At 42.3% G+C, this 25483-nt stretch overlaps 1 protein-coding gene across 3 annotated transcripts in view; it reads right to left on the bottom strand.

Annotated features, from left to right (window-relative positions):
* The window catches only part of CDK5RAP1 (CDK5RAP1 mitochondrial tRNA methylthiotransferase), a 39339-nt gene that overhangs the window by 11542 nt on the left and 2314 nt on the right, over nt 1-25483 (bottom strand). For 2 of the 3 annotated variants that reach the window (XM_025876630.2, XM_073880552.1), the window contains exons 2-12: nt 24008-24322; nt 21089-21192; nt 20569-20603; nt 19531-19631; nt 17345-17555; nt 14031-14151; nt 10455-10685; nt 8377-8474; nt 7205-7260; nt 5799-5929; nt 1308-1457 (exon numbers count right to left, since the gene is read on the bottom strand). In XM_025876630.2, coding sequence (XP_025732415.1) covers nt 1308-1457; nt 5799-5929; nt 7205-7260; nt 8377-8474; nt 10455-10685; nt 14031-14151; nt 17345-17555; nt 19531-19631; nt 20569-20603; nt 21089-21192; nt 24008-24299 — 1530 coding nt within the window. In that variant the 5' untranslated portion in view covers nt 24300-24322. Of the gene's footprint in view, nt 1-1307; nt 1458-5798; nt 5930-7204; nt 7261-8376; nt 8475-10454; nt 10686-14030; nt 14152-17344; nt 17556-19523; nt 19632-20568; nt 20604-21088; nt 21193-24007; nt 24323-25483 lie in introns of all 3 variants that reach the window. The other variant, XM_025876631.2, reaches the window with a different exon arrangement.

Raw genomic sequence — 25483 nt, 5'->3', positions numbered from 1 at the left:
CCGGTCCTGGAAACTGGAGCTGGGGCTGAGAGACACGGTTTTGGTCTGTGAATAGCTAGAACTATAATATGTAAACACAGAAACTACAGGGCTGCTGTGCTCTGCAACAAAGATGAAGCAGCTGGAAAAGCTGGTCTAAGGAGACAAGAAGTAGGAGCCTTAAAGGGTTTCCCAGACTAGGCACAGTGCTTCCTGCCCTTGGGCTCCACAAGATAACCCTGAAGTACAAAAAAGAATTCCTTCTGGCTTAGGCTGAATGGTGTGAAGAAATTTCTCATTGTTACTCACCAAAGAGTCCTAACAAACACAAATACCAGGCAATTAGTGGCTCTGATGCTACCATATCCTAAGGCATGGAACAGGACTCTCCTTTCTCAATCCAGGATTTAGGAGGAGTCACAGAAAGGGCCCCATCTCTCCCCTCCTCTCCAATGGCTGCAACATATAGCTTCAGGCTCCCAAACTCACCCCTTATTCCATCTGTTTAGTGCTCTAATAGCTAGGTTCCCAGGCTTGACCACAGAAGCCTATAGGAACCCCAAACTTCCTAAAATGCAGTACATTTCTAAGAAAATGTGATTTTAAAAAGAACTGAAGGAACGCCTGGCTGGCTCAGTTGGTAGAGCATGCAACTCTTGATCTCAGGGTTGTGGGTGAGCTCCACATTGGATGTGGAGATTACTTTAAAAAATAAAATCTTCAGAAAAATTGAAAAATAATAAAAATTGAAAAGGACTGCAGACAGTAAAATTAATTCTAAAAACATACATACTGCTTCCAGAAAGATGGAGCAGACATACTTCTCCCTAATCCTTCTGCTGCTAAGTACAAAAATATCTTTCAGCAATGAAGGAGAAATCCAGACATTCTAAGATGAAGGAAGAGAATCTACTGCCAGAGTGTCTAAAGGAAGTTCTCTAAAAAGAAAGGAAAAGATAAAAGAAGGAAGCTTGGAACATTGGGAAGGAAGAAAAAACATAATGACATGATTACCTATGCAGAAAATCCCAAGGAAAATGCCAAAAAAACTCCTAGAACTACTGATTTCAGCAAGGTCACAGAGTAAAAGATAAACAGAAAAAATTTAATTATTTCTGTACTATATAGTGAACACATGAAACACCTGACTAAAACATACAATAGCAACTACAACAGCTTAAAAAAAAAAAGATACTAGTGTAAATCTAACAAAATACATATAAGATCCTTAACACAAAAACTCTGATAAATCAAAGATGATCTAAATAAAAGGGAGACATAGTGTGTTCCAAAAAACAAACAAAAAACATATATACATATGACCTTACCCCCTCCACCAGCACTAGCTGGGTACAACCCACAGAGGCCATGTTGGCTTTTGTTGCTTCTTCTCGAAAGACAGTAATAAGTTCCTCCAAACGCCTTAATTTTACCTCTTCTGGGACATCATCTTTCAGTCTGTGATATGCCCGAGTCTTCTATTAAAAAAAAAAAAAGAGAGAGAGAGAGACAGAGGTCACCAAAGACTCATAGAACCCCCTTCTCCCCTTTTAGATTTTTTTTTTTGTAAATTTTCACTCAGCTTTAATTATAATCACGCATTTTAAATTCAAACAGGTGACCAAATGTGAAGCATTCAGAATAATCTGATTACAAGTCTGGTTAACTGAAAACAAAGACTTCTCCATAAAAAACATAGTTTTCTATGCATTCCTGTTAAACAGAGCTAGATCTACAAAGTACTCTATTTAACAGGTTGTAACTAGGGCAGTATGACAAAAAGTAAAAGCAAATGGCTTAATTCTTATGGATACATTAGATTTGAGGCTGCTTCATAATCTGCTTACAAAAATAAAAAACCAGTATATTGTCTTGATTTGTAGGTTTTCTTCCCATGTCAGTAAAGTGAAGAGCTTTTCCTTGTTTTTCATACAAGCAAATCTCATAGCATTAGCCCTTAGGAAGGTTACTGCAAATTCTTTCCGTGGGCAGACAGCGATCTCTCATTTGCAAGGTTGCTCATCAGTGACATTTATAGCTCCATTATTCTTCTTCAACCTCCAGGATGCTGGGTAAGATTGTCAGGTTCCAACCAAGTAATTTCCAAGCAAGTATTCTCTCACGTGGTTTGGAATTTCCCTTTGCCATCTCAACATCTCCAGGTAACAGTTCCATTACACCAGTGAGAGCCACTGCTCCCGCAGGGGACCAATATTTTGGAAAACTAAGCATTTTCACAGAACGGCAGTCGAAGGTTTTCAGTACTAGAACCCTGCCTTTCATTAATCTGGTTTGCACACAGCGCCACCTGGGCACAGTACACCACTCAAATCTCAGACAAGGTCGGAGACTGCCCATTTTCAAATAATCTTTTGATCTACCACCAACGTAGGGCCTCCCAAGTCCAGACATAAAAGCTAGATTTATTTTTTTTAGGGGCACCCGGGTGGCTCAGTCAGTCAGGTGTCTGCCTTCAATTTGGGTCATGATCCCAGGGTCCTAGGACTGAGCCCCAGGTCAGGGCTGCTTCTCCCTCTCCCTCTGCTGCTCCCCCTGCTTGTGTTCTGTCAAATAAATAAAATCTTTAAAAAAAAAAAAAAAGATTTATTTATTTTAGAGAGAGGGGAGAGAGAGTACGTATGTGCCGCGTGCAAGTTAGGGAATGGGCAGAGGAAGACAGGGATAGAGAATCCTTAAGCAGACTCCTCTCTGAGCAAGGAGCCTGACAAGGGGCTGGATCCCAGGATCCTGAGATCATGACCTGAGCCGAAATCAAGAGTTGGATGCTTAACTGCCTAAGACACCCGGGTGCCCCCACCCCACAGAATCCATTCTTAAGGTACAGAGGGGGAACCAGGTTCATTCCACCTCCAAGTTACAGACATACGTACAGGAACCCAAGCCATGTCAGAAGGGTTCTCTAGCTCTAGGAGCATTCTAAAAGAAAGAGGTAACTATGCAGTCAAGTCACAACTTTAGAAGGGTTAAATTCTAAATTTAGCACATGAAAATCAGACTCAAAACTGTTCTTGATATATTTATAGGATACAAATGTAACCTTTATACAAACGTAACATACACTAAATAACTCATTAGGAGCACTGTTTATAAGACACAAAATGCAAAGCAGCCTAAGTGTTTATCAGTAGGTTATCAGTAAACCAAGTTATGCTTTATCTATATAACAGAATATTACACCAGTGAAAAAAGAATGTGATAACTCCATATGTACTGATATGATTGCTCTCCAAAACATACTCTTAACAGAAATAAGATATAGATCAACATGTACAACAACTTTGGTATAAAAAGAATAAATAAAAATAGGTTTATAAATACATGAAATATCACTGGAAGTTTACAGAAGAAATTCCTAAGAGCAATTACCTTCAAGGAAGGAACTGAGAAACCAGGCAACCTGGGAAGAAGAAAGAACAAGTACTTCTCATTGCATACTATTTTGAACTTCTGAATTTTATATAATGAGCTCATATTACCCAGTCCAAAAAAAATTTTTTTTTTTTAACAGGTTCAATAAAATCCTTTTTATTTATTTTTTTTTTTTTAAGATTTTTATTTATTTATTTGAGAGAGAGAGAGAACGAGAGATAGAAAGCACGAGAGGGAAGAGGGTCAGAGGGAGCGGGAGAAGCAGACTCCCCGCTGAGCAGGAAGCCCGACGCGGGACTCGATCCCGGGACTCCAGGACCATGACCTGAGCCGAAGGCAGTCGCTCAACCAACTGAGCCACCCAGGCGCCCCCAAAAAAAATTTTTTAAAGAAAATTTATCCTGGGGCGCCTGGGTGGCTCGGTCGTTAGGCGTCTGCCTTCGGCTCAGGTCATGGTCCCAGAGTCCTGGGATCGAGCCCCATATCGGGCTCCTTGCTCAGCGGGAAGCCTGTTTCTCCCTCTCCCTCTCCCGCCCCGCTGCTTGTGTTCCCTCTCTTGCTGTCTGTCTCTCTCTCTCCCCGCCAAATAAATAAATAAAATCTTAAAAAAAAAAAAAGAAAGAAAATTTATCCTTAAAAAGCCTTTTAAATTGTTCAAATCTATGGCTAGGGTGCATACATGTACGTGTTGTGTGTATATAAACACATTTTTTTAAAGATTTTATTTTTTTTTTGTGAGAGAAAAAGGAAGAGCGAGCACGAGCAGGGGGAGGGGCAGAGGGAGAAGCAGACTCCCCACTGAGCAGGGAGCCAGATACAGGACTCAATCCCAGGACCCCAGGATCATGATCTGAGCCAAAGGTAGATGCCCAACCGACTGAGCCACCCAGGCACCCAACACATTTTTTTTTAAGTTTTCTGTATACAAGCTTATAACACAGTTGAAGAACCACTGAGCTAGATATAAGTATGGAATAACAGGAAAACCTATATACCAAAGTGTAGTCATTCCAATCGGCCTTTGAGAGAACTACCAAATGGTGAATGGGTTTACTCTATTTTGTCTTATTAACAAAAACTTGTCTCTATTGTGTTTACCATTACCAAGCACCATTCTCACTTCAAAGGTGGAGAGACCAAGGACCTTTCTCAAGATCACATAGTTAGTAAGAATGGTAGAATTTGAATGCTTGTTCTCATCCACTAGACTATTTAAGTCTCTATAACCTTAATTCTAACCAAGAAATTAGATCCCTAAGTGAACACTCTTATTCAATGTCCATGATGCTGCCACCACACACTGTAAACCCATTTCCCAATCTAGCATTATAAAGAATTTCTCTTGCATATTTGTGATGTCCATGGAAAAGCAGTAGATTTGTCTATTCTGAAGTTTCATCTCTGAAATAATTCTGTAACAGACATAAACATACACAATGGCCCACTTACACTGCCTACACTAGGCAGTGGGCTTTAAAAGACATGAATTCGTTGACAGCAGTTGAGTGACAGTGGTGTCTAAGGTCTTGGGATCCTTCATTCATCAATCAGCTTTCCTGAGCATCCTGGCCACACAGCCTCTTCAGCCTCCGGCCCAAATACAAGTAAGGCCCCCACTGAGGTGACTGGAGAGATGAGAAATGACCTATGCAAATTCATCCCTACCATCGAGAAAATAGCAGCAGACCAGAACTATCCCCTCTCTGCAGGAAATACACATTACTCTCCCTTTCCTTCCTCATCTCCTTCTGCTTTATTTTCCTGGGAATCTGTGTACAGGAGAAACTCTATAGTGGCTATCAGTAGGTTCAGTTGGCCTAAAAAAATGAAAACTAAAATAGCTTAGGGGCGCCTGGGTGGCTCAGTTGTTAAGTGTCTGCCTTTGGCTCAAGTCATGATCCCAGGGTCCTGGGATCGAGTCCCACATCAGGCACCCTGCCCGGCAGGAACCTCTCCCACTCCCCCTGCTTGTGTTCCTGCTCTCGCTATCTCTCTGTCAAATAAATAAATAAAATCTTAAAAATAAAATAAAATAGCTCAGGATAGCTAGGAGGACAAGGTGCATCCGTGAAACAATTCACATCTGTAGGTCAAAAAAGTCCTGCATGATTTTAGCTTTCTTATAAGGAGAGTAGTATCCCTACCTCCACATTCAAATTCTAAACGATCTAAACATAACTTAAAATATTTTAATGAAAATAAATATTGTCACAAGCAATCCATTTTCATCTCAAATCAATGAATTGTATAAAATAGTAGACAGGCTGATTAAAATAAAAATAAAGAAATGAGTGGTAAGATCCTCATGGCTTCTCAAGGACCGCCCTGCTGCCACTTTCTTTTCTTGCCAGTTGTCTACAACCAGAAACCAGTCAGGAATTCTGTCAGTGTCAGCACAGAAGTAGCTTTTCCTCCATCCCAGGGCTTACCTGTCTCATACTGTAAGCAAAAAGAAAGCCCATGTTGTACTGAACTTCCCGAAGCAAAGACACTGTCTGGAGGTGATCATCCTCTGTCTCACCACAAAAGCCAGCAATGAAATCGCTGCTGAGGCTCACCCCTGCAACGCATGACAAAGGACAACATGTCACTGCTGCTTACCTTCAAGAGAGGCCTTTGGCACTTGTGGGCTACAGAGGGCAGAGTAGCAATTGTAAACCTTTCCTGGAGCTGTTCAGTTTATGTGCAAGTGAAACAGAATAGTTATTACAGAGGAAGATGGGATAGGCTTGCTTATCCAGAATGTTCTCATACTTTGGGGTGCCTGAGTGGCTCAGTTGGTTAAGCGCCCAACTCTTGGTTGCGGCTTAGGTCATGATCTCAGGATCATAAGGTCGAGCCCCGTGTGGGGCTCCATGCTCAGCACAGTCTGCTTCTCTCCCTCTGGTTCCTCCCCTCGCATGCATGCACAACCCCCCCCTTAAATAAATAAATAAATCTTTTATAAAATTTTTTAAATAAAATCTTTAAAAAACATACTTTTGAAGCCAATTTCACATAATGTTTAAGACTATAGGAACAATAACTATTGGTCACTAAATACTAAGTGCTATGCTTTCCTATCTATTTAATTTAATCTATGTAATTATCCCAACAATCCAGTGAGGTACTACCAACTCTATTTTATATATACATATGTATTTTTTTTTAAAGTAAACTCTATGCCACACATGGGGCCTGAACTCACGATCCTGAGATCAAGAGTCCCATGCTCTACTGACTGAGCCAGCCAAGCACCCTTTATTAACTCTATTTTATAAATGAGGAAACTGAAGCCCAGAAAACTTCCACACTACCCTGCCAATCCAAAATGAAACTATTTATGCATAATGCAAGTTACAATATTTAGAAATTTGGAAACAAATGTAGACATTGTCAACCAAATCTAAATTAAAAGACTACAAAGTAATTTTATTAGGAGGAAGAGAAAAGAGAAAAAGGAGTAAGAGTTAATAGGAAAGGAATTACCTCTAAGTACACATTTTTAAAGATATCAATTGCCCCCAAATCAGAACTAATTTAGACCAAACTAACTTTGCCAGCTAGTAAAAAAGAACAAGGTCTGTCCCATACGTTCAGAAACACAAAGACTATAGAAAACAAATCTCTTTCATCCTGAGGTCACAAGCTGATCCATATCTTTGTGTACATCTAGCAAGACCATGACATTAAAAAACCAAAAAGGAGTAAAATGAGAGAAAGAGAAAAATGAAGAGGAGCAAAAGAAGCATAAAGGGTGTCATAAGGTAGTATCATAGGCGTTGCCTGTATCTGACAAAAACGATGTGATCACTGTTAAGAGTGATGTGCTCAACAGAGTATTTCTTAAACATACCTGGGATAGATTCTCTGATACGATGAATTAACTCCACATAAGCTTCCCTTGAATACCTGCAATAAAGAACAAAAAGGCTTAGATGAACCAATCTTCTTTAAATGAATGCTACAAAAAGATAACACTATGAATTACCACATATAACCACATCTCATCCATATAGGACAGTACAAAAGTAGGTTAAAGTACCCAAAAGAGCCCTTTTGATCCAAATCCTGTAGTGTAACCTAATCTACAGTCCATGAATCTTTAGTTCAAGAACATATATTATTTTAAATAGCCTTTTTAAAAAATAAGTAGGGGGCACCTGAGTGGCACAGTAGGTTAAGCGACAGACAGCTCAGGTCCTGATCTGTGTCATAAGATCGAGCCCCGGGTCAGGCTCCACGCTCAAGAAGGAGTCTGCTTGAGATTCTCTCTCCCTCTCCCTCTGCCCCTCCCATTCGTGCTCTCTCTCTCAAATAAATAAATCTTAAAAAAAATAAGTAAATAGCCTTTTTATTTCATAAGTGAGGACAGATTAAACACTTAGAAGGATCTCTAAAATTGCCGATGTGGAAAACAAGGCAAGGCACTTGTTCCATACAGCTTTCCATTTGTCACTTTACCCTTTCAGTCTTACCTCTGCAAGACATATAACTCCCAAAGTAAGTGAACACACAGAGGTATGTTTAAATTCCAAGACTTAAAAAGCTTTAATGTTAAAAGCTACAGAATTCCAATTTCAAAAAGAGTGTGCCACACAGTAGGTGCTTAATAAAAAAACATGCTAGGGGGCCTGGGTGGCTTAGTCAGTTGAGCATCTGACTTGGTTTTGGCTCAGGTCGTGATCTCAGGGTCATGAGATCAAGCCCCACATCGGGCTCTGCACTCAGTGCAGAGTCTGCTTAAGACTCTCTGCCCCCTCCACGCGTGCCCTCTCCCTCTCTCTCTCTCTAAAATAAATAAATCTTAAAAAGAAATGTTAAACAAATGACATGAGTGATTCAGTCCTTTTAGTCTACACTTCTGGAGTAAACAGAAGCAAGTTATCGTGTCCATGAGTTTACTCATGTAACAAATTTATTGAGCAGCTCCTATGTGCCACACACTATACTAGGTTCTTAGACACTGTGTGGTCCTTAAGAAAACATGGAAAGGTGCATGATGCCCCCTCCCCAAGCAAGTCTGACCCTCTCCGCATAGCCTCCAATACACGGCTGCTTCCACTCTGGGCTGGTAGGTGGATCTGTTTACAGATGTTGTCTCTCTCATGAATCAGCTGTAGAACCTGATTAGATAGAACACATTAAAGGTCATCAAAGTCTCACCAAAGAATCCTGCAGAAAGAAATACCACCCCCACTGTTTCTCTACCAAGGTGAATCTTCAAGTAATTAACAGGCTGATTACCCAAGTCCTTTATTTTTACTCAAGCCATGTTATCTGTCCCAGACATTTCATTTCCCTGATGGCATCTCTGCTTTCAAAAAGTGAAAAAAGCAAGCAGAGTTCAAATTCAAGGCATAGGCTGACACAGACAAAAAAGGAAAAATGGTTATTTGTTTCATCTAACTTCCAAACTAATTAGCCACTGTAAAAGACACCATCATGGGGCACCTGGGTGGCTCAGTTGGTTAAGCGACTGCCTTCGGCTCAGGTCATGATCCTGGAGTCCCGGGATCGAGTCCCACATCAGGCTCCCTGCTCGGCAGGGAGTCTGCTTCTCCCTCTGACCCTCCCCGCCTCATGCACTCTCTCAAATAAATAAATAAAATCTTTATAAATAAATAAAAGACACCATCAAGGGTTGCCTGGGTGGCTCAGTCAGTTAAGCATCTGCCTTCGGCTCAGGTCATGATCCTGAGGTCCTGGGATCAAGCCCCATGTCCGGCTCCCTGCTCAGCAGGAATCCTGCTTCTCCCTCTCTCTCGCTCTCTCTCTAATAAATAAAATCTTAATAAAAATTAAAAAATAAGGGCGCCTGGGTGGCTCAGATGGTTAAGCGTCTGCCTTCGGCTCAGGTCATGATCCCAAGGTCCTGGGATCGAGTCCCGCATCGGGCTCCCTGCTCCTTGGGAGCCTGCTTCTCCCTCTGCCTCTCTCTCTCTCTCTCTGTCTCTCATGAATAAATAAATAAATAAAAGTTTAAAAAATAATAATAAAAAATAAATAAAAATAGGGCGCCTGGGTGGCTCAGTCAGTTAAGCGGCTGCCTTCGGCTCAGGTCATGATCCCAGGGTCCTGGGATCGAGCCCCACATCAGGCTCCTTGCTCCGCAGGAAGCCTGCTTCTCCCTCTCCCATTCCCCCTGCTTGTGTTCCTGCTCTCGCTGTGTCTCTCTGTCAAATAAATAAATAAAATCTTAAAATAAATAAATAAATAAATAAATAAAAATAAAAAATAAAAGACATCATCAAGAAACTGGAACTAGGTGGAACCTGGCTGGCCCAGTTGGTGGAGCATGCAACTATGGATCTCAGGGTTGTGTTGAAGCCCCACACTGGGTGTGGAGATTACTTAAAAATAAAATCCTTAAGGGGCACCTGGGTGGCTCAGTCAGTTAAGTGCCCAAGTCTTGATTTTGGCTCAGGCCATGATCTCAGGGTCCTGGAGTCAAGCCCTACACTCATCAGGGAGTCTGCTTGAGAGTCTCTCTCTCCCTCTCCCTCTATTCCCCCTGCCCCTCACTTGCACACTCTAAAATAAATCAATCTTTAAAAAATAAAGTATTTAAAATGAAGAAACTAGAACTAAGAAAAAATATTTGAAAAAATATACTGACAAAGGATTTATATCAAGAATACATAAAGAACTTTTACAACTCAGTTAAGAATATAATCCAGTGGCAAAAAGGTAGGGGTGGGGCCAAAAGACAGATATTTCACCAAAACAAAAAAACTCAAAAACAAAAGGTTCCACATGTGGGCTATACATTCCATGCATTGCTAAGGCACTTTGATAAGTACCTTCCATACATTATACCTATTTCCCAACAACCTAAAGCGGAAGGTTATTATTAATCCCTTTTTACAGATGAAGATGACAATCTGACCGTGATGCCCTTGAAGACAAAATTTTTTTAAATATATCAGTCCCATCTCTGCCCCACCTCGGTGGACTTTAAATCTTTGGTGGAATTAAAGGGCAATACAGCAATACACAAGATCCCCTGAGCAAGATTCAAGGACTGCTGCCTCCCACTGGGTCCAGCCTTTGGCATACTTAAGGATACTGGTAACAGCCTGGCACAGTTCACTGTTGATACTCACCTCATCAGGAAAGTCTTTGGGGTGGGGAGAGGTGAAACGGATCCTCATTTCAGGATCTACTCTGGAGACCTGATCCAGAAGGTGAGCAAAACGAAGACCCCCATGCTTGGGTTTATAGTTGGTAGAAAAGCCACGGCTCAGGTTAGTAGACACTGCATTGTTGAACTGGACTTCAGAACTGTCCCGAAAACTATTAACATTCTGACCAAGAAGTGTCACTTCTTTCAGCCCCTAAGAAAGGGAAAATAAATACATCGGAAGCAAATCAAAATTTTTTTGGTAGTTTCATGCCAAATCACTAACTGAAATTAGTTGAGCCTACCAAGAGCCATCCATAAATGTATTCTATTCTGTATTTAACCAGTAATTTCACATTTGGTCATCTTGTCTGAAGAAATGAACTTTAGGGCGCCTGGGTGGCTCAGATGGTTAAGCGTCTGCCTTCGGCTCAGGTCATGATCCCAGGGTCCTGGGATCGAGTCCCGCATCAGGCTCCCTGCTCCTTGGGAGCCTGCCTCTCCCTCTGCCTCTCTCTCTCTCTCTCTCTCTGTCTCTCATGAATAAATAAATAAATAAATAGATAGATAGATAGATAAATAAATAAAAATAAGATTTAAAAAAAATGAACTTTAGAATTTTTAAAACCTTAAATAAAAATTATCAAAACATTTTTTAGAGTAGCAAAAACCTGGACACAAACTCAATGTTCAATAATAATGGTTAATTTATAACACCATAAATCAAATTATGACAGCATTCTGTCAACTGAATATTATATAATCATTGCCTATGAAGTATTCTTCCCAAAATATTTAGCCTAATGTGAGTCAAGCTTTTACACCTAACTTCCAGTTTACCAGAATTCAGAGGAATATTTTATATGACAACATGAAGAAGCAATCAGACAAATCCAGACATATCCAATCTCTTCAAAAACTTAATGTATCATTTAAAGCAAACAACAAAAAAATGAAAGGGCTGTTTTAAATTAAGAGGGATTGAAGAAATATACAAACCAAGTAAAACCACAAATCTTTTTTTTTAAAGATTTATTTATTTGATAGAGAGAGACACAGCGAGAGAGGGAACACAAGCAGGGGGAGTGGGAGAGGGAGAAATAGGCTTCCCGCAGAGCAGGGAGCCCGATGTGGGGCTCAATCCCAGAACCCTGGATCATGACTTGAGCCGAAGGCAGATGCTTAACAACTGAGCCACCAAGGTGCCCCAAAACCACAAATCTTGATTGGATCTCGGTTTGAAAATAAAAAAAGCAATACAGTATTTTTGGACAGGGACGCCTGGGTGATTCAGTCAGTTAAGCATCTGCCTTCAGCTCAGGTCATGATCCTGAAGTCCCAGGACTGAGACCCATGTAGACCTCCATGGTCAGTGGGGAGTCTGCTTCTCCCTCTCCCTCTGCTCCTCCCTGTTTTCTTTCTCTCTCTCTCTCACTCTCTCTCTCAAATAAATAAATAAAATCTTAAAAAAAAAAAAAAAGATATTTTGGACAACTAAGAAATTTTGAGGAGCACCTAGCTGGCTTAGTTGGTAGAGCCTGGGACTCTTGGGTCGTGAGTTTGAGCCACATGTTGGGTGTAGAGATTACTTAAAAATAAATAAATTTAAAAAAAAAAAAAAAGACATTTGGGAGCACCTGGGTGGCTCAGTTGGTTAAGCATCTGCCTTCAGCTCAGGTCATGATCCCAGGGTCCTGGGACTGAGCCCTGAGTTAGGCTCCCTGCTCAGTGGGGAGTCTCCTTCTCCATCTCCCTCTGCCTATCGCTCCCCCTGCTTGTGCTCCCTCTCTCTCTCTGTCAAATAAATAAATAAAATCTTTAAAATAAATAAATAAAACAATAAACAATGTCTCTATCCTGAAGAGTAAGTTCTGGTACTGTGAGGGAGTTGGAAGGGAAGAAGGAGACAACTTGAGACCAGGAAGCACTTGGAGAGGTAGGGTATGGAGAATACCTCAGAGTGCCTGTGAGCAGCCAGAGACCAAATCAGGGAACTAAGAATTGGGGAATGGGAGATGAGAAGAGAGCACTGCCAGAGTGTAAGAACAGACAAACTGCTGACTGAAAACTAGAGCAGGGGCTAGCTTCCACAGTTCCTGAGCCAAGCAAGTAAGGCAACAGGGAGACTCTAGTGGAAGAAAAGCTCCATATTCCCATCTACAGTCCTCCTCTTCAGGGCTAAAAGATCCAGGCCTAGAGTTAGCGGGGACCAGCTCCCAAAAGGAAGGAAATAGTTATTTCCCCTCTGGCCTCTGACTGGATTCACTACCCTCATCTATTCTCTGTCCCTCAACTAGTAAGCTGGCTCTGTAATAAAAATGAGGAAGATATTTGGGAAGTTTCCCTATAACAGACAAATAAATCATTCTCTGAAAATTTCCTATGTGCCAAGTAGTTTAAAAACATTAGGGGCAGGGCACCTGGGTGGTGCACAAGTTCAGGGGCCTACTCCTGATTTTGGCTCAGGTCATGACCTCAGTGTCTTGAGATCAAGCCCTCCAGTGGGCTCCACACTCAGTGGGGAGTCTGTTTGAGATTCTCTCCCTTCCCCTCTTCCTCTGCCCCCCTCCTCCCCAGCTCTCTTTCTCTCAAATAAATAAATCTTTTTTTGTTGTTTTAAGATTTTATTTTTTGACAGAAAGAGACACAGTGAGAGAGGGAACACAAGCAGAGGGAGTCGGGGAGGGAGAAGCAGGCTTCCCACAAAGCAGGGAGCCCGATGCAGGGCTCAATCCCAGGACCCTGGGATCATGACCTGAGCCGAAGGCAGATGCTTAACGACTGAGCCACCCAGGCGTCCCCAATAAATAAATAAATCTTAAAAAAAATTTTAGGAGCACCTTGGTGGCTCAGTTGGTTGAGTGTCTGACTCTTGGTTTCAGCTCAAGTCATGATCTCAGGGTTATGAGATCAAGCACCACGTCAGGCTCTGTGCTTAGCAAAGAGCCTGCTTGTGATTCTTTCTCCCTCTCCCTCTGTTCCTCCCCCTCTTTACGAATGCTCTCTAAAAATAAATAAATCTTTAGGGAAAAAAAAAACTTAAACTACACGGGCACCTGGCCAACTCAGTTGGTAGAGCATGTGACTCTTGATCTCAGGGTTTTGAGTTCAAGCTCCACAGTGGGTGTGGAGATTTCTTAAAAAAAAAGAAAAAGAAAGAAAGAAAAGCATTTAAGCTACAACAATCTTTCCAATAACCCAGCAAGGAAGTTACTATTTTATCTTCTTTTCATAGATTGGGAAACTGTTTCAAAGATGACAGTTAAGTGAGCAGGGCACCAAACCCGAGAATGCTGCAGCCAGAATTCATACTTAATCATCTGACTCTAGACTCATGCTCTCTCCATTCCAATGTGCTGCCTCCTAAGCAAACTTCACATGGATCTGCCTATAATTTATAAACAGCAAATCCAAGATATTCACCCAGGTATTTCTTTCTGGCCAGGTACGCGTTCTAAACTCACATAGCTCAGAGAGAGCACAGGCAGCAAAACAAGAAAGGTTCTCCTCATCCTCCTAAAACCACACTTAGAAGACAAAGACCTGGAGAACTTTTCACCTGCTCTGAAAGCTTCCTCACTTCCTCTAGAATGGAAGCAACAGGGCGACTCCTCTCCCGGCCACGTGTGAAAGGAACAATGCAGTAGCTGCACATGTTGTCACAGCCTCGCATGACAGACCTGGGGAGAAAGGCACCAAAACTTGGTAACAGGACTAGCAGGAGTAGCACGCCCCGCCCCCCCCGCCCCGGGGAGGGGTCGGCTCCCGCAGCATTATGCCCTGGCTCCGAGTCCTCCTGGCACCATGCTCACACTGGACCAATTGGAGGCATTTTTTTTTTTTAAAGATTTATTTATTTATTTTGAGAGAGTGAGAATGAGAGAGAGAGAAAGAGTACATGAGAGGGGGGAGGGTTAGAGGGAGAAGCAGGCTCCTCGCCGAGCAGGGAGCCCGATGCAGGACTCGATCCCGGGACTCCAGGATCATGACCTGAACCGAAGGCAGTCGCTTAACCAACTGAGCCACCCAGGCGCCCCAATTGGAGGCATTTTTAAGGCAAACATTTTTTATTTTTTTTTTTAAGATTTTATTTATTTATTCATGAGAGAGAGAGAGAGAAGCAGGCTCCCAAGGAGCAGGGAGCCCGATGCGGGACTCGATCCCAGGACCCTGGGATCATGACCTGAGGCGAAGGCAGATGCTTAACGACTGGGCTACTCAGGCCCCCTAAACATTTTTTATTTTTAAAAACTAGTACTTAGGGCGCCTGGGTGGCTCAGTTGGCTAAGCGCCTGCCTTCGGCTCAGGTCGTGGTCCTGGAGTCCCGGAATCAAATCCCGCATCGGGCTCCCTGCTCAGTGGGGAGTCTGCTTCTCCCTCTGACTCTCCACCCCTCATGCTCGCTCTCTCATTCTCTCTCTCAAATAACTAAATAAAATCTTTAAAAAAAAATTAAAAAAATAAAAAATAGTATTTAATCACAGGATAGAAACCACATTGTAATTGGTGGATATAGCAGTTACCCTGAGGGAGCAAACTGGCAAGGCAATGGGGTGCCTTTATATATACCCCATATATATAAATATTTTGTTTGAATGTTTTATATCTAGACCAGAAAAAAAATAAGTATCATAAAATGTGTATAATGAATAGAAACATAAGATTTAACGACAGATGTTGGCAGGGATGCGGAGAAAGGGGAAGCCTCCTACACTGTTGGTGGGAATGCAAGCTGGTGCAACCCCTCTGGAAAACAGTATGGAGGTTCCTCAAAAAGTTGAAAATAGAGCTACCATACGATCCAGCAATTGCGCTACTGGGTATTTACCCCAAAGATACAAATGTAGGGATCCGAAGGGGTACGTGCACCCCAATGTTTATAGCAGCAATGTCCACAACAGCCAAACTGTGGAAAGAGCCAAGATGTCCATCGACAGATGAATGGATAAAGAAGATGTGGTATATATACACAATGGAATATTATGCAGCCATCAAAAGGAATGAGATCTTGCCATTTGCAACTACGTGGATGGAACTGGAGGGTGTTATGCTGAGTGAAATAAGTCAATCAGAGAAAGACATGTATCATATGACTGCACTGATATGAGGAATTCTTAATCTCAGGAAACAAACTGAGTGTTGCTGCAGTGGTGGGGGGTGGGAGGGATGGGGTGGCTGGGTGATAGATGTTGGGTAGGGTATGTGCTATGGTGAGCGCTGTGAACTGTGCAAGACTGTTGGATCACAGATCTGTACTTCTGAAACAAATAATGGAATATATGTTAAGAAAAAAAAAAAGAAGGGCGCCTGGGTGGCTCAGCTGGTTAAGCAACTGCCTTCGGCTCAGGTCATGATCCTGGAGTCTCGGGATCAAGTCCCGCATCAGGCTCCCTGCTCGGCGGGGAGTCTGCTTCTCCCTCTGACCCTCTTCCCTTCTCGTGGTCTCTATCTCTCATTCTCTGTCTCTCAAATAAATAAAATCTTTAATAAAAAAAAAGAAAAAAAAAGAAGATAGCAGGAAGGGAAGAATGAAGGGGGGAAAGCAGAGGGGGAGACGAACCATGAGAGACAATGGACTCTGAAAAACAAACTGAGGGTTCTAGAGGGGAGGGGGGTGGGGGGATGGGTTAGCCTGGGGACGGGTATTAAAGAGGGCACGTTCTGCGTGGAGCACTGGGTGTTATGCACAAACAATGAAACATCGAACACTACATCCAAAACTAATGATGTAATGTATGGTGATTAACATAACAATAAAAAAGAAAAAAAAAAGTAACCTCAGATTTAAGAGAGAGGGTTCCATATTTCTCACTCATTCCTGATCCAATTATTATGGTATCTAAGTGAAATCACTCTCTTCCATTTGCATCCTGTATATGAAATCCTCAAATTATCTTAAAGAAATAATTTTGAATATGTATCAAAGATGTTCACTGAAGAACTGTTAAATAAATGTTAGCTATTATTTTTATTAAGCATTCCAACAACAGAGTATGGGATAGCCATTAAAATGACAGGTTGGCAAACTTTCTATAAAAAACCAGATAGAAAAATTTTTAGGCTTTGCAAACCATACGGTCCCTGTCACAACTACACAATTTTGCTATTGTAGTACCAAATGCAGCCACAGATAATATATAAACAAATGGGCATGGCTGTATTTCAACAGAACTTTATTTACAAAAAACATGCTCTAACTTTTTTTGCCAATTTGCCAACCTGTTATAGAAAATTTAATAACATAAGAAATGTTCACCATTTAACCATAAAACCAAATAAATTGGGAAGCCTGGGTGGCATAGTCAGGCGTCTGACTCTTGATTTCAGCCCAGGTCGTGATCTCAGGGTCCTGGGATCAAGCCCCAGTCAGGCTCTGAGCTCCACGTGGAGTCTGCTTGGGATTCTCTCTCCCGTCTCCCTCCACCCCTCCCTGCTGTTCTCTCGCTCCCTCTCTCTCTCTCTAAAAGGAATAAATAGGGGCGCCTAGGTGGCCCAGTTGGTTAAGCGTCTACCTTCAGAGTCCTGGGATCATGACCTGACCCGAAGGCAGATGCTTAACCAACTGGGCCACCCAGGTGTCCCTGCCCTTAACATTATTTTAAAAGTGAAAAAGAAGGAGCGCCTGGATGGCACAGTCTGTTGGGCATCCAATTCTTGGTTTCAGCTCAGGTCGTGATCTCAGGGTTGTGAGATCAAGCCCTTCTCGGGCTCGGCGCAGAGTCTGCTTGAGACTCTCTACCCTGTCCCTCCCCACCCCCCCACCCCAGCTAATGCGTATGCACTCTCTCTCTCTCTACAGCCCCCCCCCCCAAAATAAATAAATAAAAGTGAGAAAGGAGAAATTCACTCCTTGTCTCTTGGGCGGTGTCTCACACGAAGGCAGAAGTAGCACTGGGGCTTGTCTGGACTGGCATGATGTCAGCATAGGTCTCATCCAGAGAGAGCAGCAAGTTGGCAGCTTGTTGGCCTGACTCAGCAACAGCCAGCAGGCGAGGAAGGTCCCGATAGGCATCTGGACCGGCCAAAATATCCACCATTTTCTCCCTGTTGAGAATCTCCTCCTTTAATCTCTCAGCCATGCAGCCTGGGAAGGAAAAAAAATAAGCACCTGTTCCCAGATTCATCTGGTCTCATGGCTACTTCTCAGTACACATCACCTCTAGCTAAGGTCAGAGACAAGGGCACAGAAACTTCGCTAAGAGTTTAGCTTCATCGCTCCTCAAATTTGCCCAATACTTCCATAGCACTAGAACCTGCATCTTCCTATATAAAAAAACCACAGGAAGCAAGCAACTAAAGAAATTCAATTAAATGCCCAGAAAAAATTAAGCCATCACCCAGAAACATTTCTAGACATGAACCATCTCTTTTTTCAATTGAAATTTATTTGGTACTCCAAATAAAAAATTTTTTTTCAGGAACTGGCTATAGAGTTTCAAAGTCTAGGGGCGCCGGGGTGGCTCAGTTGGTTAAGCATCTGATGTTGGCTCAGGTCATGATCTCAGCGTCCTGGGATCGAGCCCCACGCCCAGCAGGGAGTCTGTTTCTCCCTCTCCTCCTCAACCACTCGTGCTCTCTCTCAAATAAATAAATGAAATCTTTAAAGAAAAAAGAAGGATTCAAATGGTAAATTTTATGTTATATATATTTTACCACAATAAAAAACAAAGTATTGGGGGAATTTCTGAAATTCCTAACAAAGATATAGCCGGGGGCTTCTATAATGAAGGAACTGAGGTGAAAGATTTCAGCTAATCCTTCCAACCTCCTACATCACTTAGTACATTAATCTGTATAACAGGATATGCTCCAACTATGTTTGAACCCTTCATCAAGAGAAATTAATTTAATTATTCCACAATGGACAGTCTGTTTAAAATTAAATACATTGGGCGCCTGGGTGGCTCAGCTGGTTAAGCAACTACCTTCAGCTCAGGTCATGATCCTGGAGTCCCGGGATCAAGTCCCGCTTCGGGCTCCCTAATTAGGAAGAGGCCTGCTTCTCCCTCTAACCCTCCCCGCTCTCATGTACTCTCTCTCTCTCTCTTTCTCTCTCTCTCTCAAAATAAATAAATAAATCTTTAAAAAAAATTAAATTAAATACATTAACTAAATTCTGGGACCAAAAGGGTACAGAATATTCATTTTTGAAACATGCTTCCCAGCTATCTAGATCAGAGCTGTCCAACAGAACTTTCTAAGATAATGGAAATGTTCTTTATCTGTGCTGTCCAAACTGATAGGCACTAGTCAAGTGTGGCTACTGAGCAGTCAATAGGTCGCTAGTGAGAATGAAGAAGGGAATTTTTAATATTATTTAATTTTACTTAAATTTATTTTTTTTAAGATTTTATTTATTTTAGAGAGAGACAGAGTGAGAGAGAGAGAGAGAGAGAGAGAGAGCATGAGTGGGGTGAGGGGCAGAGGGAGAAGCAGACTCCTTGCTTAAGCAGGGAGCCCAATGCAGGGCTCGATCCCAGGACTCCAGGATCATGACCTGAGCCGAAGGCAGACGCTTAACCGACTAAGCCACCCAGGCGCCTCTTAAATTTATTTAAGATTTTTTTTTTTAAGTAATCTCTACACCCAACACGAGACTGTAACTCACAATCCCGAGATCAAGAGTTGCATGCTCCACCGACTGAGCCAACCAGGGGTCCCTAATTTTAGTTAAATTTAAATAACCACATGTGACTAGCGGCTACCATACTGGTCAGGGCAGGTCTAGATCTTCACTTGGGCATACATCAGGAGTCAAGATGAAAAGTGCCTATGCTATAAATTCGTACTGTTCTTTCAGACTCCAAACTCTCTCCTATCCATAACTCTATGCTGCCATAAGCCACATTAGACTCTAGAAAGGATAGGCCACTTTCTGAGTACCTATTACTACAAGACACTATGAAAAGCCCTTTTATGAGCTTTATCTCATTTAGTCCTACAGCCTCTGACATCAAATACAAAGTTATGAGGTGTATAACAATTCTTCAAACACTGGGAATCCAGCCTCTAAGGGCTTCCCAAGTGTGAAAACACAAAACCTGCAAATTACCGGATACCTAGAATCCCAATCCTCAGAGGTACTCGGGAGCGGAGCCGTTTCGTCTTCAGGGCTTTAAGCTGATGTAAACGATTCCAGATGGTCTGCTCAGCCTTCTCCCTACAAAGATCAAAAGAGGTAGAACTGAACCTGAAAATAAACTGGAGCACAAGCTAAAAGAGTAGGATAATGGAAATAAAAACAAATTTCAACCCTTTAAATGAATATCTATCTTTTAGGTTAAGGGAAGATAGGCAGGGAGCCAACTAAAGAAGCACCACTTGCTGTAATTCACCCTTCCTGCATATGTCCAAACCTGACAAGCCTTTGAGTTAAACTCAGAAACAATCTACTTCACAAAGCCTCATAGAAAGTTTGTCCACCCCTTAACTGCCCTATCACTTTAACTATACTTTTCCCTGTAGTTAGCAACTTCTCTTTTATTGTTTGATTTTTTACATAGTGCTTTCTGCCAGATGTTAGAGCTATTTGTGTGTCTGCCTTAGTTCCCATATCAAACCAAGCTCCTTAAAGCCATGCTCCACAGAAGAAGGGTTCATTTCTGAATGTTCCAACAAAAATGTTGGATTATATTAACACTAAGGAAAACATTAACACTAATATGCCTTGTACACAGAAACAAAGTAAGAAATAGTATGTTCACTTCTGATGGATGCCACCATCTCTGCACTGACTGCACCCTAACCCTTACGATGTGAATTACATCATAAACGTGCCATTACCTGCAAGAGAAACCTTGGGAAAAGTTGGGTGCCTCAGCATACCCTCGGGTTCCTCATCTATAAAACAGGTTTGATAATAGCACCTATCTCATACGGTTGTTGTGAGAATCAAATTAGTTAGTGCATATGTAGTGCTCAGCACAGGACCTGATACACAGTACGTGCTCAGCAAACATCAACCGAGTTCTATCATTGCTATCTCCACTGTTGTAAAATCACCAGTCCACTGACTCATCTCCACAGGTCCACCAGCCTGGCACTGTTAACTCTGGCATTAAATATATTCACCTTCTAGGTAAAGAACAAACTCTCACCTGATAGAACATGTGACAAGGAGGATCACATCAGCCTGAGTGGAAAGCAAGGGAAAATTATGATCTTTGAAATCGGCCTTGTAGAATCACTATCCATAGCCCTTTTTTTTATTACTGTGGTAAAACATACATAAAATTTACCATTTTAACCATTTTTAAGTGTACAGTTCAGTAGCATTAAGTACATTCACATTGTTGTGCAACCGTCACCACCCTCAAGCTCCAGAACCATTTCATGTTCCCCAACTAAAAGTCTGTACCCATTAAACATTAACTCCCCATTCCCCTCCACCTCCCAGCCCATTTTTAACTTAGTTCCTTGCCTAAAAGTGAGCACCACCATAAAAGTTTCAAAAATAACTGGAACAAAAATACACCTTAGTTCCATGCTACACATTTTACTCAAGGGAACTCACTCTCACCAGGCCATACCCTATTTCTGAAGCTGCATCTAAAAACTGGCACAAATGCAGAGTCTCACCCAGGCTCAGAAAACAATAGAAGCAGAAAATGCATGTACCTCTTGGAGGTTCCTGGTCCGCAAGTAGCCACTCTTCTGTAAGATAGACCAGGCTATCTCTGTGTCATTCACATTCATTTGGCAGCCGTAGGTCTCCAGATAGACTGCAATGAGAGGGGGATTCCACAGTAGGCTGACTAAAAGGGGCCACATGTCTCAAAAGGTCTCCTTCCCAAATGCCCCAGAAACAACTGGGGCAACTGGTTATCCACTAAATCCCGTTGCTTCAATTCTAAGACACCATTATGCTCCAGGTCTACCCCCAAATTAATGACAGCCTTTCAGAACAAAAGAAATACTACATTATACACATACATAATTACAGGCCATATCATTTAAAAAACAGGAGAGGAGCACCTGGGTGGCTCAGTCATTAAGCGTTTGCCTTCGGCTCAGGTCATGATCCCAGGGTCCTGGGATCGAGCCCCGCATCGGGCTCCCTGCTCAGTGGGAAGCTTGTTTCTCCCTCTCCCACTCCCCCTGCTTATGTTCCTTCTCTCACTGTGTCTCTCTCTGTCAAACAAATAAAATCTTTAAAAAAAACAAATAAGGGAGTGCCTGGGTGGCTCAGTCGTTAAGCGTCTGCTTTCAGCTCAGGTCATGATCCCGGGGTCCTGGAATCGAGCCCCACATAGGGCTCCCCACTCAGCGGAAAGCCTGCTTCTCCCTCTCCTACTCCTACTAATTCTGTTCCCTCTCTCACTGTGTCTCTCTCTGTCAAATAAATAAATAAATTCTTAAAAAAAAAAGAAAGAGGGGCGTGTGGGTGGCTCAGTTGGTTAAGCGACTGCCTTCGGCTCAGGTCATGATCCCAGGGTCCTGGGATTGAGCCCCGCATCGGGTTCCCTGCTCGGCGGGAAGCCTGCTTCTCCCTCCCCCACTCCCCCTGCTTGTGTTCCCTCTCTCGCTGTGTGTGTCTCTCTCTGTCAATTAATAAATAAAATCTTTAAAAACAAAAAAGAAAGCATGGCTGTATTATGATGTAAAACACATTTGCATGAGGTTTTAAGAACATCAATTTCATACTCTGGCAAGCCCTTTGAAACTAAATTCCTACATCAACTCCTCTCCAACATATTTTAATCAACAGACCCAAATAAAGTCCAAATGAAGTTAAAAGTTAATGACAAAAAATCATATGAAAACAAACATAAAACAGCAGTAATTTATAAAAGAAAGAAAGAAAGAAACATCAGGGTATTCTTAAACCTTCCTTGGCTCACTTTCCTTGGCTAAAAATAAAAACACCAAGGGGCGCCTGGGTGGCTCAGTGGTTATGTATATGCATGTGTGTATATGTGAAGAAACATATGATAGCATTACTTATAAAACTTTTGAAACAATTTAATGTGCAACTATAGGGGACAGGTACATCATAGTACAGCACAATGCAGTATTTTATACCAATTTTTAAAATTTTTTTAAAAGATTTATTTATTTATTTGAGAGAGAGAGAATGAGAGAGATAGAGAGCACAAGAGGGAAGAGGGTCAGAGGGAGAAGCAGACTCCCTGCTGGGCAGGGAGCCCGATGTGGGACTCGATCCCGGGACTCCAGGATCATGACCTGAGCCGAAGGCAGTCGCTTAACGAACTGAGCCACCTAGGGGCCCTCAATTTTTAAAAGTTTAATTACAAAGGGGCATCTCGGTGGCTCAGATGGTTAAGCGACCCAACTCTTGATTTGGGCTCAGGTCATGATTTCAGGGTCATGAAATGGAGCCCTGCAAAGGGCTCTACACTCAGCAGGGAGTCTGCTTAAAGATTCTCTCCCTCTGCCCTTCCACCAGCTCACATGAGCATGCATACACTCTAATAAATAAATAAACCTTTAAAAAAAAAAAAAAAGAGGGGTGCCTGGGTGGCTCAGTCAGTTAAGTGTCCACCTTCTACTCAGGTCATGATCTCGGGGTCCCGGAATGGAGCCTGGGTTGGAGCCCCGCATCAGACTCCCTGCTCAGTGGGGAGTCTGCTTCTCCCTCTCCCCCCCAACACTTGCATTCTCTGCTCTCTCTCGTGCTCTTTCTTTCAAATAAATAGAATATTAAAAAAAAAATTTTAAAAAGAGGATGCCTGGGTGGCTCAGTCAGTTAAGCATCTGCCTTTGGCTCAGGTCATGATCCTGGAGTCCTGGGATCAAGCCCACGCCATCAGGCTCCTTGCTCAGCAGGGAACCTGCTTCTCCTTCTGCCTGCCGCTCCCCCTGCTTGTGCTCACTCACTCTCACTCTCTCTCTCTGACAAATAAATAAGATCTTTAAAAAAATTTTAAAAAAAGAAAAAAGAGGGAAAAAAAATCTGTTTAAGCATAAAGAATGAATTTCTACATCACCAATTGTGAAAGCTGTCTTATGATTTAAGATGATCTAAAAATTAGAACAGAGATTATAGGGTTTCCAAAGGTAACCAAAGAAAAGACTCCCCAGGACTTCTACTCACCCTAGTCACATGGACCAAAAGTACAAGTTTCTTTCTTTTTTTTTAAGATTTTATTTATTTGTTTGAGAGAGAGAGCTCCCCGCTGAGTGAAGAGCCGGACGCCAGGCTTGATCCCAGGACCCTGAGGTCATGAACTGAGCCAAAGTCAGACACTTAACTGCCTGAGCCACCCAGGCACCCCAAGTTTCTTTTTTTTTTAATATTTTATTTTTAAGTAATCTCTACACCCAACATGGGGCTCAAACTCACAACCCTGAGATCAAGAGTTGCACACTCCACAGACTGAGCCAGCCAGGCGCCCACAAGTTTCTTTATATTAATGTTACTTGATGAAGTCTGACAATTCCATAACCTAGCAGGCTTCCCACCCTATTAACCCTCCAAAGCTGGGTCTGCAATAAAAGAATAATTATGAACCAGGCTGTGGATGCTGGAAAGGAACAAAGCAGGAAGTCTGAAGAGAGAAGAAAAGTAAAACCAACCTTTTCTTTGCCTCCCTAAAAGTTCATCCACTGTAAGATAGGGGGGTGGGTCCTCCATGTCCGGCTTCTCTTGAGGAGCTGAAGCACTTCTTAAAAAATGCTGAAAAGTCGGCCCACTGGCCAGCCTGGAGCTGAAATCCTTCCGAACTCCATCTTCCTGCTGCCTCTCCAAACTGGGACATGCAGTGCTGGGGACACTACTATGTGCCCTGCAGGTCCTGAGCAGCAGCCAGGACACAGAAGCCAAGGGCCCCCACCTCTGTGTTTGCAGGACACACTGCAAAGGATGCATGGCACTAAATCAAAGCCCAAAGTCTGCAAAAGAATAACAGGTATCACCAACATTTATTGAACACCACATACAGGGCAATGCTATAAGTACTTCCAGTGTATTAATACATTTAATACACAAAATACTCTTAATATTATCCCTATTTTACAAGTAAAAAAAAAAACAACTGTGGCACCTTGCCCAAGATCATACAAAGGAGTGCCAGAGGTAAGATACAAATCCAGGTAGTTTTCAAAACAAAGGTGTGGTAGAGATGAGATGAGATGGTGTGACAAAGTAACAAAAAAGCACCTGTGCCAGCAACAGTTTCAAGGGCATTAAATCTTTACAGCAATCCTCAGCAAAAAGACAACAGACAGTACTATTATCCCCACTCAGGAATGAGGAAATAGACAGAGGCTGAGGAACTTACCTAAGGTCCGACCTAAGCAACAGAGTCAGGACTCAAATGAAGGTCTATATGACCATAAAGCCCATGCTCCTAGCCACCTTGCTACGTTGCCTCCCATTACTATGAAAACCACTTACTATCTGAGAGCATCTTCCTTTGAGTTCCTTTAAATGGAAAGTATCTAACATGGGGCACCATATGTCTGATCAGTGACTTCTACCCTCCAAAAATCTCGAATTACTGTCTTCAAACTTTCTACCCAGACCCTGTCACACATAGCTGGGGGATGGAAAAGAGCACAACCTTTATAGAGGGCAATTTGCCACTTTCCATCAAAATTACAAACACACAAACCCTTTGACTAAGCCATTCCATTCCTAGATATTTACCTTCCAGATAGTCTTACATGTACAAAAAGACCCATGTGTAAGGATACTCAATGCCAAAGTGTTTCTAACAGCAAAGGAATGGAAAAGATTTAAATGTCATCACAAGGGGGCTAGTTAAATAAGTTATGGTACATCCATGCAATGGGATAAAATGCAACTGTTAGAAAGTAAGGCTGGGGACGCCTGGGTGGCTCAGTCGTTAAGCATCTGCCTTCAGCTCAGGTCATGATCCCAGGGTCCTGGGATCGAGCCCCACATCGGGCTCCCTGCTCCGTGAGAAGACTGCTTCTCCCTCTCCCACTCCCCCTGCTTGTGTTCCCTCTCTCGCTGTCTCTCTCTGTGAAATAAATAAAATCTTAAAAAAAAAAAAGTATCCATACATGACAAAAACAAGGAAGCAAAGT

This window comes from Callorhinus ursinus, unplaced genomic scaffold (assembly GCF_003265705.2).
Source record: "Callorhinus ursinus isolate GAN/ISIS: 27379988/994484 unplaced genomic scaffold, GSC_fseal_2.0 scaffold38, whole genome shotgun sequence".
Taxonomy (NCBI): domain Eukaryota; kingdom Metazoa; phylum Chordata; class Mammalia; order Carnivora; family Otariidae; genus Callorhinus; species Callorhinus ursinus.
Note: the sequence above shows the minus strand (reverse complement) of the source record. Positions and strands in the feature narration are given on the sequence as shown.